At 40.7% G+C, this 12,904-nt stretch overlaps 1 protein-coding gene across 1 annotated transcript; it reads left to right on the forward strand.

Annotated features, from left to right (window-relative positions):
- Positions 1 to 1,638: 1,638 nt before the first annotated feature.
- On the forward strand, positions 1,639 to 12,897 carry LOC111652233 (ATP-dependent DNA/RNA helicase DHX36-like; the record flags this gene model as incomplete). Its single annotated transcript, XM_087172966.1, has 12 exons — positions 1,639 to 2,190; positions 2,820 to 2,977; positions 3,160 to 3,436; positions 4,082 to 4,120; positions 4,321 to 4,491; positions 4,636 to 4,715; positions 7,232 to 7,306; positions 8,266 to 8,432; positions 8,535 to 8,616; positions 8,714 to 8,854; positions 9,977 to 10,086; positions 12,780 to 12,897. Coding segments are annotated over exons 1-12 (1,676 nt in total), but the record flags the coding sequence as incomplete, so codon positions are not given.
- Between the last annotated feature and the right edge of the window lie 7 nt (positions 12,898 to 12,904).

Raw genomic sequence — 12,904 nt, forward strand, 5'->3', positions numbered from 1 at the left:
GGAGACCACCCCGATGTGGAAGGGAGGGGGGAAGAGTGGTGTTGGTTTTCCTATATCCACAATCTACATTGATGGAGAAGTTGTACATCAGGCCTTTGCATCAGGCCTCCAGTTTTTCCACTTCCTGTCTGTACTCGCACTTATCGCTGTAAGTCTCACCACTGCTCAGATGCCTTGCTATGCAGCCATTGGTCGGCAGTGTGTACAGCAGGTGGCTCAGGATGCCCCCCTGGGGTAAACCGGTATTGAGGATAATGGGGGAGGATGAGATGTTATGGATTCTAACAGACTGGGGCCTATTTGTTAAAAAGTCCAGTATGCAGTTTCACAAAGATGAGCTCAGTCGAATTAGTGTCAGTTTGTCTGTCATGGTTTGTGGTATGATAGTGTTAAAGGCGGAACTGAAGTCCAAGAACAGCAGTGTAACTTAAGTGTCCTTGCTCTTAAAGTGAGTGAGGGCCAGGTGAACCACAGTTGAGCATCTGTGGTGGAGCGGTTCTGTCTGTATGGGGGATCGACTGTGACACTGATGGTCTTCTTCATGTGTGCCGTAACAACCCTGTCAAAGAACTACATGATTATTAGGGAGAGTGCTAATGGGCATTAGTAATTCAGGCACAACACTGTTGAGCTCTTTGGGACAGGGATAATTATTCCAGTCTTGAGCCATGTTGGGATAATCGCCAGGGAAAGTGAGGTGTTAAAGATGTTTGTTAGCACCTCTGAGAGCTGGTGGGCGCAGTTTCTAAAGACCCGGCTTGGGATGTTGTCCAGGCTCGCAGCTGGGTTGACTTGGAGCCAGAGGAGGTGCTGAAAAGAATGAAGGGCATCAGAAAGAGACGGGTCCCTGGGTCATTCTGCATATCTTCTGCTGTAATCTGTGATACTCCTGATGCCCCTCCACATGCTCTAGGGGGCATTGGTGTAGAAGTGACCCTGTATTTTGAGAGCATAGGTAGCCTTCGCCACCCGCTTTCACCTTGTTGCTCTGAGTGCAGATGCGTAACCAGACCTGATGGTGGGCAGGGGATGGTGATTGTTCTAGTCATGGTAACATCATCCGCACAATGCCAAACGATGCACACTCATTCAGGTCCACATCTTAGTTCTTGTGGCTGCCTCTGAAGATCTGCCAATAAGTACATTCAAAAAGATGATTCTGATCTGCTTGGAGTAGCAGCAACCTGTCAAGTTGAAACACAACAAATCTGAACTCAATGTGGCCTAGTGTCAAAAGTAGAAGTACTCATTACGCAGAAATGCCTCCATAAACAGTGTGACATTATTATAAAATATTATCTTTTTTTTTAATCACAAATACATGTCAGAGCATTTTCATGTTATAGTTCTTTATTGTGAAGCCACTTTTATATACTTAATATAGTACTGAGTAGATTAGTAGTTTAGCACTGCAGCATATTATGAAATAGATATCATGAAGCCTAAAAACTTGTTATAAGAGTAGTAGTATGTGTAGTGGAGTAAAACATAGTATAAAACATAGTATTTCCCCCTGAAATATAAAGGAGTCTTAGGAGTGTAAAGTAGCATAAAATGAAAAAACTCAAGTAAAGTAAAAACATCAGCACATAAACCAATTATAGAGCACTACGTAAATATCAAGCAGCAGACGTTGACGTCATTGCTGTGCGACATGCCGGATGGAAACGACCAAGCTAAATTTTGCCAGCAGCATCTCAGTGTTGCTGTCTTATAAGTGAGTTAGACAGCCACATTTATTCATTATACGTGTAGATATAAAAAAAAAAAACAACTGTCAGTAGCTTAATGGATGTAGCATCATATTTCTTACTTAAGTGACTAGTCCACAAATCCATCCGGCACAGCTTGTAGCTAACGTAACATCAGTTAGCATCGTAGTTTCTGGTAAACGAATATTTGCTGCTACCAGGGCTTGTTTGTGACGACGGTATGAGTTATGGATATGGCGGCGGAGGTGGAAGAAGAGGCAGAAGAGGAGGTCGAGGGCAGAGAGATGGCAGCAGAGAAAGGTGGGACAGAGGAGGGGGTTTCAGAGGACATAGTTCCGACTTTGACCAGGACCGAGGAGGAGGAGGAGGAGGAGGTGGACAACGGGACCGTCCTCCTCCACACCTGAAGGGCCGTGAGATTGGTCTGTGGTACGCAAGATACGGGGCCGTGAGGAGGAAACAGGCTGACCGGAGATCGGTATGGACCGGTTTGGGTGCATGTGCTTGCACATTGTGACGAGCAGGCCGTGTTGTATGCAGATTTTCAGTCTCTTAGCAGTGGTGAAAAGTTACCAAGTTAATTTACTCAAATACTCTGAATACAATTTTGAGGTAGTACCTTCTAGTACTTACAAAGTACTTTTGATACTTTAAGTACATTTTGCTGATGGTGCGTTTGTGCTTCTGTTTAAGTAGGGTTTAAAATGCAGAACTTTTACTTAGTAGAGGATCTAAATAGTTTTCCCACCACTATTAGAAACAGTTATTAACATCTGCTCGAAAATAGGTCTGTGCTCTTACCTTAAGTATCAGCTGCAGAGCATTGAGCATAGGCTGATTTAATTGGAAAATGGTTCAGAGCACTAAGTCTTCAGAATGTGCAGAATTGTGAACACTGGTAAGTGAGCAGCATCCTGCACACAGATGGCAAACCACCCAGTTCCTGATACATCATACTTTTGATAAATTTAATGCATAGAATGATTGCTCTGCCTTCACTCAAATGCAAAAATAACTATACTTGGCCAGATGACATCTTGATATTACCTTAGTTTATACTAATTGCAAGGTTATGGCTTAAGTTCCCCTTTTCATGTCTGTGTGCAGCGGGCAGTGGTCCAGATGGATGAGGCCAGAGAGCAGCACATTACCAAGCTGCTTAACTCTGTCCAGAATGACCAGTCTGGTCCAGAGAGAGACGGCAGGAATGTAAGAGCCTCTACGTCTGACAGCTGGCGGACAGAAACCAATAGAAGTGGTCATTGGTGAGAGCAGCTTGCATAGCTTTTTCTTTTGAGACTTGCACAGTGTAATTTTTATCTTACAATAAAGAAAATTAGAAATGTAGATAGGACTAAAATGCTTGAAGTGTCAGTCATTTTTCCAGCTGTGTCTGCTGACACTGATAGGACTCTAACTCTAACATGTTGATGAACCTTCTGTGCAGTTACTTTGATGGGGATAGGCCTGAAGAAGATAAACTGAAGACTGAGATCAAATCTGAGGAAGAGGAGGAAGAAGTTAGTTTAGCAGTCGCTAAAGATGAACCTCCAGACACGTGGGAAGAAGAAGAGCCACAGGAGGAGGAGAAAGAGAAGTTTAGGAGGAAAGACAGAGATCTGGAGTTCTTATTTCAGGAAGTGGTCAGAGATAGTTCACTGGACGACTACTTAAAGAGAGATCTGCAGAGCAAGCAGTCCGATCCGAAGTACAAAGAAATGCTGGTGAGTATCATGATTATTAGTATCAGGTTTGATATATACAGCACAGCTTTGAGGTTAGAAAAAGATGTACATCCAAATGGATATTTTTTTAAGATAATGATATGATCAAAGTTGCATTAGTTGTATGGGGTTACTAAAGAAAAGAAGAGTGGAGCATACAGTACAACAGAATTATAACTGGAGATAATGAAGGGCAGAGAGCTGTGTATTAATAATGAATAAGACATTGCAGTTGGTTTGCAATAATTTGTTGCTGTGTTGGCTACTCTGACATTTACAGGTTGATAGATGTTTATGTTTACAGATGTAAATAGTTTAGTACACAACCCTAATGCAGAATAAGGCTGGGCCTTATGGTAAGTTAGTATCTCGGTAATTATAGTAATATTATCAAATATTCCTTATATATGCAAAATAACATTACATGTTTCATGTCATTTTATTCCATCAAGTGAATTTTGATCAAATTACTGAACTGTTGTCAAGCTATTAGACAGAGTCTGGGTTCATCTGTGTTTATTAGAATTTTGTCGATGTTTGGATGTGTTTAACCCGTACCCATTATCAAGTTATAAGGACAGAACATCTGCTACTATTGATTTCATGAAGTGTTATCAAATGATTGCTCTTTTTTTTTTGCGTCAGAAATTCCGTGAAAAACTACCATCTTATAGCAAAAAAGAGGTAAGCTTTTGATTGCATACAATGTTAAGCAAATGCTCTCCTCTTCATCATTAATCACCATTTCTGCTAAAAGTGAATTTGTTTCTTTTTTTTTATTTTTAATTTGAAAAAATGTTTATCTTCCACTATCACCCTTTTCCTCCTCCTTATCCAATTATCCGTCTCCTTCCTCTCATCTGCTTCCATCCTTCCATCCTCAGGAGTTGGTAGAGCTGATCAACTCTAACCGTGTCCTCGTTGTGAGTGGGGAGACAGGCTGTGGAAAGACCACTCAGGTCACCCAATTCATCCTAGATGACTATATCAATAGAGGCATTGGCTCAATGTGCCGGGTGGTCTGCACGCAGCCACGTCGCATCAGTGCCATCTCGGTATGTGCTCTGCTGGTTTTTCAGGTCTGACTGTGTTAGATTATATGTTGCTGTTGCTGCTCTTATAAATTTGTGTGTGTGTGTGTGTGTGTGTGTGTGGGCGTGTGTGTGTGCGTGTGCGTGTGCGTGCGCCTGCCTTCTCAGGTAGCGGAACGTGTAGCAGCAGAGAGGGCAGAAAGTGTAGGCAATGTAAATTCTTGTGGTTACCAAATCCGCCTACAGAGGTAAGGAAGTCTTTACAAACATATTTTGATGCATGAATTTGAAGCACTGTACACCAACTTCTCAGATGTTTGTTAGTGATTACAAAAAGGTCTAGTGTTGCTTTCCTGCATGGCTGCTCATTCCAAAGCCATGCTATTAATTTGATGTGATGGCCTGTAGATTTTCATGGTCCACGTATCCCCGCTGAAGATTATGTTCAGATGATGGTCTTCAGAACAAAAGATGATGTACCTCTAACTGTCGATTATTTTTGCATATACATACATATATTTTGTTTTCAGAGGGAGATTCTAGATGGATGGGCTAAATTAAGATGGATAAGGGAAATGTATGGAATGAATTAATATCACAGGAAATTAACTTTTATTTTTGAAGGACAGGTGGTATAAGGATTAGTAGATGGGAATGATGATCTTAGACCACACACACAGGAAGAGATGCACAAAGCTGGTGAGAAAGGCACTGCACTTGAGCGATATGCAGACCGAGCAAGCGGAGAGTTACAAGGGATGAGAGGGTGCAGCAATCTAAAGTGAATTATATACAATAGAATATGGAATATGAGAGAGGCTGAGATTGATGCAGTAAGAGGGGAGGAAAAGAGGCAACTCAGGTGTGGTATAAAGGGAGACTGATACAGCGGATGAGAAGTAAAAGGATGGACAGAAAAATGATTACTGACTGTCAAAGAAATGGAACAGATAACAAGGTGCTAGACTGTGAGTTTAAGAGCAGTTTCCACATTTTCTAAATCTTTGGTCTAGCCAATTTAGAAAGGCATCTTTTTGAGCTGTATTCTTACTGCTGTACTGTCACTGCCTGCTGTCACTTTCATTGATGGGAGACCATGGGTGTCTCTCAGTGGGTACATGCATAAACTGGCAATTCGTACCACAAGCTTTGTTAAAACTTTCATTGATGCACCAGCTCCCCCACTTAGCAACTAATATAAAAAAAGTACACACTTCCACACTCTTTACTTTTCTTATGTTGGTCTCTCAGTAGGCAATCAGCTTCTTTAAAACCTGAATACAAATTGGCCAGAACACATTTAATGTAGTATTTGCCAACGACAGTTACATGTGCCAGTGTATTCGTCTACACGACTCAGTCACTGCAGACAGTCATTGCTTTAAATCTGTTCTCTCTGGTGCTGCTATATTGTGCCAAATGATGGGTGGTTATAATAAACATAAGGTAGGAGACTGTTTAGAGTAAATAAAATTAATCAGACTCTTAGCCTCCAGATTTCAAGACTGTTGTAAACTGCCAGAGACGATAGAGTGCTTGGATTTGGATCTTTAGAAAACATCACCTTTATAGATCACAGTAGCTCATTTTTATCCCTTCTACTCTGGTTGAATGTCAGAATTGTTTTAGTGATCATTTATAAGTATTGTGTCGAGTAAACGCCTAGCTACACTGTTCTTTGTCTGATTAAGTTGTGATTAATCAAATAACCATACAGCAAACCTTTTGCCAGGTAATATTGCAATATAGAAAAAGCTGCACATATTGCACAGAGAGTGGGAAGCATTGGGAGTTAATAATATTTGCCCTGAGTCCCCTCAGCAATCAATGCAGTCATATTGCCTGGCCCCTAGGAAGCGTTTCCTTTAGAGGCTTCTTTTACTTTTTTAATAAATCTACTAGTTACTAAGTTTATATATTAAAATGGATTACTGTTATTACTCTATTTATTATTATTTATAATCTGTATATTATGTATATGCAGTTGTATCAATGCAATTGGTTATCTGTAATAATTTTATCAGTGAAGTCTAATTCGGTTCATTCTATGTTTGTTTCACTGCTTTGGTTGTTTAACTGTTTTATGTTTTGTGTTGATGTTGTGAAAAACTGAATAATAACCCTATTTCAAAAAGTGCTTCAAAAAAAATGAATTTTTTAGTTTTTATTAGTGTTATTTCTCCTGAATTAAGTCCAAGTCCTGTTGGAAATATCACACTTGCATCAATTATGCAGCAAAGCCTTTGATGTGGTTCAATAGTCAGGGCAATTCTTCTTTTAGATGTGTCATAAGAGAGGCAGTTACTGCTTTGTTTGGGATTAAAATAAATGAGAAATTTTTTCATGATTGCTATTCATTGGATAAATCTTTCATCACTGACTAATACTTAGTATGATATGAAGATACTGCCTATTACATTACTTATTAGATAGCATTTTATGTATCAGCAAGGTTTTATAGCAACATCAATCTCAGCTTTATGTGCACTTGTGTGTACAGACGGAGCATATATTGCTACTATGAAATAATATTTGAATGTTTGAATAAATAATATTTGGAATTGTGAAAAGAAAAAGAAGGGTGCAAAATATGAAAGACAGTGGAGTCTTCAACAGTAGCTCACACAAATGAAGAAAACTCAACAAAGAAGCTCATCCTGGCAACATTTGTCTTCAGTTTACACTAGTCTTATACCAAGTCTTGTGTCAATTGGGAAATTTAAAATCTTTTTTTTTCTCTTTTCTTTTCCCTCCTGTGTCTCAGCCGGTTACCACGGAGACAAGGTTCGGTCCTGTACTGTACAACGGGCATTATTCTTCAGTGGCTTCGCTCAGACCCGTGAGTCTTCCCCCAGTCCCTGCTTCCTCATCCTCATCACTTCCTGTCCCAGAATTTCTTTCCTCTCAGTGTCTCTGTTCCAGCTGTCCTTCCTCCACTCTCTTATTCCCTGTGTGTCACTCTGTTTTATCCCCATTGATTTGTGGTCGACTCTACTGTCTGTGGAAGAAGCATTAATATGGGTCTCCAGTCTCATAGGCAGAGAAATTGAAGACACACACACACACACACACACAGCTTCTGTTGACTCATCCCTGCATACGCATCCTTGCATTCTGAGTGTCTCCAGAAAAACCACTGAGACTAAGTGAGGGTGCCAGCTTTTCTTGTTGTCTTGCTTCATGCTCTTTCAGAATTGGCACGACTCTAGTGAGTCATTTTAGGACTACAGTTGTCTGACAAAATGCTGCAACTTTTTGGCATTCAGGTATATTTGCATAGAAGATGGCTTACAGGATGACAGTCTGATGGGCTGATGGGCTGCTGCTATGTCTGCATGTCTTGTCAGTTTTGGTGTGGCTATTTGTCTCCAGCCAACACATTAGTGATGCATAAATGTTTTCACTCCCACAGACCTTTTTATCCATCATTACAGACCACAGCTGTATGCCCTCAGGGAATGTCTTCAATTTTGGTTCAAATATCCACATGGACTAAAGGATAAACTGATTTGAATTTTGTGGTTAAAAGTCAAGGTCACTGTGACCTCACAAACACACATGTTTGTGGCTATAACTTACGAATTCACACTAATTTTGACACAATTTCACTCATATGTCTAAAAGGATAAAATGATGAAGTGACATTTTGTATCCAAACGCTCGAAACTTCACTGTGACATCATAATGTTCTACAAAAGCATTTCTGACCATTATTCAATGCTTGAACTCAGGAAGGGACAACTGTGACCATATGTCATGCAACTGTGAGTTGGTAATTCTAGTTTTTCCTCCTGTCAGATTGTTGTCCAGCATCAGTCACCTGGTATTGGACGAGATACACGAGAGGAACCTGCAATCAGATGTTTTGCTAGTTATTGTGAAGGACCTACTCAACCTCCGGGACGATCTCAAGGTCATCCTCATGAGTGCCACACTCAATGCTGAGAAGTTTTCTAAATATTTTGGTACGTAACCTGCCAAATGGCATACCAAATTTTGTTAAACAGAAATGTTGTTTAATTGGTTTGGTCTCATCTACCCCTTTCCCCATGTCAAACTCCCTTTAGACAAGTGTCCAATGATCCATATCCCTGGTTTGACGTTCCCAGTGGAAGAGTTCCTATTGGAGGACATTGTAGAGATGACCAGGTAGAAAAACGCTCCTCCCAAACACAAGCATACAGATACAAAAGGAACCACTATGTCCCTTTTGTCTAATATAAGCCGGTTGGTGTCTCTCTGCCAGGTATCGTCCCCAGAATCAGGACCGTCGCCCCTCATGGAAGAGAGGCTTTTGGCAGGGCCGCCACTCCAGACCTGAGAAGGAGGAGAAAGAGGCTGAATACAAGGACAGCTGGCCTTGTTATGCACGTACATTGCAGCACAGGTGAGGTGGTGAGAACAGCAGAGTAGTTAAATTGCAAGAGCGGTTTTAACTGAAAAAAAACTCCCTTTAATAACTCCCAGTTCCGCTTGAGATGTCTTCCACTTCTCTGTAACACCGAACAAACATTCTTCTCAATTTAATACAGCTATTTGCAGAGAAGTCCCTTTTCTTTGCCCCCATTATTACTGCTCAGTGTCAGAACGTGAATGTAAACATGATAACTTCAAGTCCACTGCATCCGTAGAAAGTGTTTTCACACTGCCTGAATGCGTAGCACTATGATCTTACTATGTGACAGAGCTACAAAAGCAGTGGGCAGAACTGTAGATCATGTCCTACACTGCATACACCTACACTGCCTTCCTACGCTGCCAAAGTATAATTCAGGCTTAAGGGTTGAGCAAGCAAATTCAAGAAATGTTAGAACTTCCTGTTTGTGTAATTTTTTTGTGAACCTGTTCTTGCAACTGCATTTTTTTTTGTGCTGTTTTTCTGTTTATATTTTAAAAATGAATAACATTTTCTAAAAACAAAATTCTTGTGTATTGTAATCAGTTCTAATTGCAAGGACCATGATAATCGTACACAGACACAATCTCTCATCTCTGATGAGCTCTTTAATGACCTGTCAGTCTCACATTGAAGGCGATGCCCAGGGAGGAGAGTTTCCATATTTGGAAACTTTCATGTCTGTGACAAAATAATTTGCAGCAGTTCAAACCTGAGCTTTAGAGCCATGAAATGAAGATTACGTATTTAAGAAAAAAACATTACAAAGGAACCAATTAACAGTCACTGATTGTGTTTATGAAAGCTGATGTCAAGATCACCAATACAATTAAAACTGTCAAAACAATTTTCAAGTATGAGTCAACACTATTGTTTTTGTGCAAAAAACATATTCAACATCATACAGAATTTGCCATACAGCCATTACACAGCATCTGGAGAAAAACTTCTGTCTGCAAATATATAAATCACATGTAGCCATTACCGAGTTGTGACAGCCAAAGCAACAAGTAATGGAATAGTTGTAAACTTGGGAACAGCTTGTTGTCATGTTGAAGCATGGAAAAAGGTGGTTTATTTATTTATTTATTATTTATGCCTCACATTTTACAGATATTCTGACAACACTATTGCGGCACTGGAGATGTTGGACAATGATGAGAAGATTGACCTGGAGCTGATCCTGGCACTGATCCGTCATATTGTGCTCAATGAGGAGGCAAGTTTAACCTTGGATGTCTGGTTTCAGGCGAGGCAGAATTCTGGTGTCTGAAATGAGATTTTAATACAATACTTTTGTATTCAGAGCTGAAAATTGTACTTGAGGTAGCCTGTTATGTGTCTGAGCAGTCTGAAAGCCTGGCGTGCTTGTATCACTGAAACTTGTAGATTTTGAGATTTATGTTTTTAGATTCATAGATCTCCCACCATTTTGATCATAGACAGGCAGACAGGAAAGTGATCCCAGTGGAAGATGGGTTCATATCAAATAAAAGTTAATAACAAAAGGAGAAAAGTACCATATACTCTGAGGTGGAGCAGATGGAAGATCCAAGGAGGACTAGCTTCCAAACACAGAGTGACATTACATCAGATGAAATAACACAGATCCTGGCAGCAGATCTGTGCTAATGAGTGATGGAACAGATGCTCTCCTAGTGCATGTTCAGTCCCTTTTTTCTCTTTCCAGTTCTTGTTAAATTTGCTAATTTTTGTCAGTGCCTTTTCAGTGCTCGGCTCAGACTTTGGTAATGCGGACGGAGTATAATGTCAACTAAGACAAATGAAAGAACTCTCTTTTTTTGTAAATGTTTTACTTTTTAGTAGACCCAGTAACACATAATCCTACCATATCCACTTCAAAAGTTGTTAGTTTCCACAAAATTTGGGGAGAATCCATCAATGGAAAGGATTTGAGAAAAAAATCACTATTTCAGTACATTTTCTGTTCAAATATGTGTTCGCAGCATGTATCTTGTATTTTTCAACTGTTTCTAGTCACAGAGTCATGAGAGACATATGCGAGCAGACATGTGCGAGAACACACTGGCACAATGGAACAGAATATCACAGAATACAGCCTATTGTTGCTTTTAAGAGGACAATAATGAGGGTGAGGAACACTTGCTCTCACTTGTCCTGCCATTTTTCCAGGTGAATTGGAGCTAGTTTAATGTATTTATGTTAGTTTATTGCTGTGTCTGTAAAAAATGTATACGTAAGACGAACAGAACAAAGAGACAGACCCAGAATGAGGAGTGACTAACACAGATAGACAGAATAATTATCCTTTCCCACATGAGGCTTTATCTCTATCAGTCACAGCCACCCTGAGCCAGTCTACAAGCTGATTTGCCGTGGCATTGTCAAATGGCTCAGAGGGAACCGGCTGATCTGCCGTGACGTCGTCCTGTGCTGAGGTTAGGGGGCGGTCTGCCAGGTTTTCAGCTGTGGTGATTGGTTAATTATGTTTGAGGGTTCTGTGATTAGACACCTTGGGGGTTGACATGGAGGCAGTAATGAACTACTGCTGGGTGCAACTATGTGTGTGCACGTATGTGACTGGTTTGGTGTGTGTACATGCTAAGTAGTAGGCCAACATGACAGAGCTTACTGGGCTGTTACTTTATTTTTAGTTGGAATTAATCAGAGCCTCTGTCTGTACTCTATGCGTGTGAACATGTGTTTCTCTCAGGTTGTAACTAGGCACACTGCCTGCACCTCTCTGCTCGTCCTTTCTCTTTCACACACACATGCACATGCACATGCACAGACATTAACACACACATATACAGTCCCACGTGGTTGCCAGTGGTTGAGCACTGGTAATAATAATTAGCTTTAATTAAAAGGCAGGGGCGCTCAGGGCCCAGGAGCTACTTTTAATGTCTTTCCTCATCTCCTCTCAGGAAATGAAAAGCAGAGTCCTTTTTAAAGACTGGGTTATTTTGTACCAGCCTAATATTATCCTGAGAATCATTTTCCTTTAAGTTTCGGTCTTTGATGTGATGTAGCATAATAGTATTTCTTGAAACCTTTCCCCATTGATGATAATCTAAAAATTGGATTTTGCTCAGGTTCCAGAAGTTTAGAACTTTTTAAGCTATTATTAGCCTTTATATCTGTCTGTATGCTGTAAAAAAAAAAAAAAAAAACATCATGCTGACCGTTTCATTATGGTGCATACAGCATTTAGAAGCTGCTCTGGCCTGCCTCGTATAATCTGATCTCCATGTGTATGTCATAAACATCATGTTTGCTGTTGCTTCTGTTTATAAGTCTGACTGTGTGAGTAGTTTATATTTCTAGAGCAGGGTATCAAACCTTTTACTATTGCAGCATCACTGTATGTGATGTTTTTATGGCTGCGGGTCTGACACCGACTGTACGTTAAGTGGTCATCTATTGTCAGACAGCAGAATGTTCAGAGATTTGCTCACACTGGAGCACCACCAACTCTATTAGCCACCATCATCTGTTATCCTGCTGATGTTTTCTGCATGATGTTTTCAGCTTGCATTTGTGTGTCTTTATTTCCCAGGTGACTGATTGGTTTTCTTTTTTGTTGCTGCTTTGAGAGAATCAAGTCTGTCCCTGTGGTAATGTGAGGTAGAGGATGCCCTGTAGTGGAAAGATTTTTGTCATAATGATGTTGGCAGTGAGTACCAGGGACTATTGTGTGGCTGACTGTGGTGGTTGGGAGCTCAGGGCAAGTCATCTCCATCTGCCTCGGCTCAGCTCCTCAGGGGACGGGGCACCTTGTTCACTTTGCTCAGTTGTTTCTGAGGCTCCTTCAGCTGATGGCTGTTGGTGTCTGTTTGTTTCCTGCTTGTTTTCTTTTTCTATCGAAGCCCAGCTGGTTTTTGTGTGACTTTCAGTTTCTAAGTGTTGTGTGATGTCTTTGTCTGACAGGAAGGAGCAATCCTGGTGTTCCTCCCTGGCTGGGACAACATCAGCAGTCTCAATGACCTGCTCACAGCTCAGCAGATGTTCCGATCAGGTACACACACACACACACACACACACACACACACATACACA

This window comes from Seriola lalandi, unplaced genomic scaffold (assembly GCF_002814215.2).
Source record: "Seriola lalandi dorsalis isolate HSWRI2012SDOR001 ecotype SW California unplaced genomic scaffold, Sedor1 jcf7180002053932, whole genome shotgun sequence".
In the NCBI taxonomy this organism is placed as follows: domain Eukaryota; kingdom Metazoa; phylum Chordata; class Actinopteri; order Carangiformes; family Carangidae; genus Seriola; species Seriola lalandi.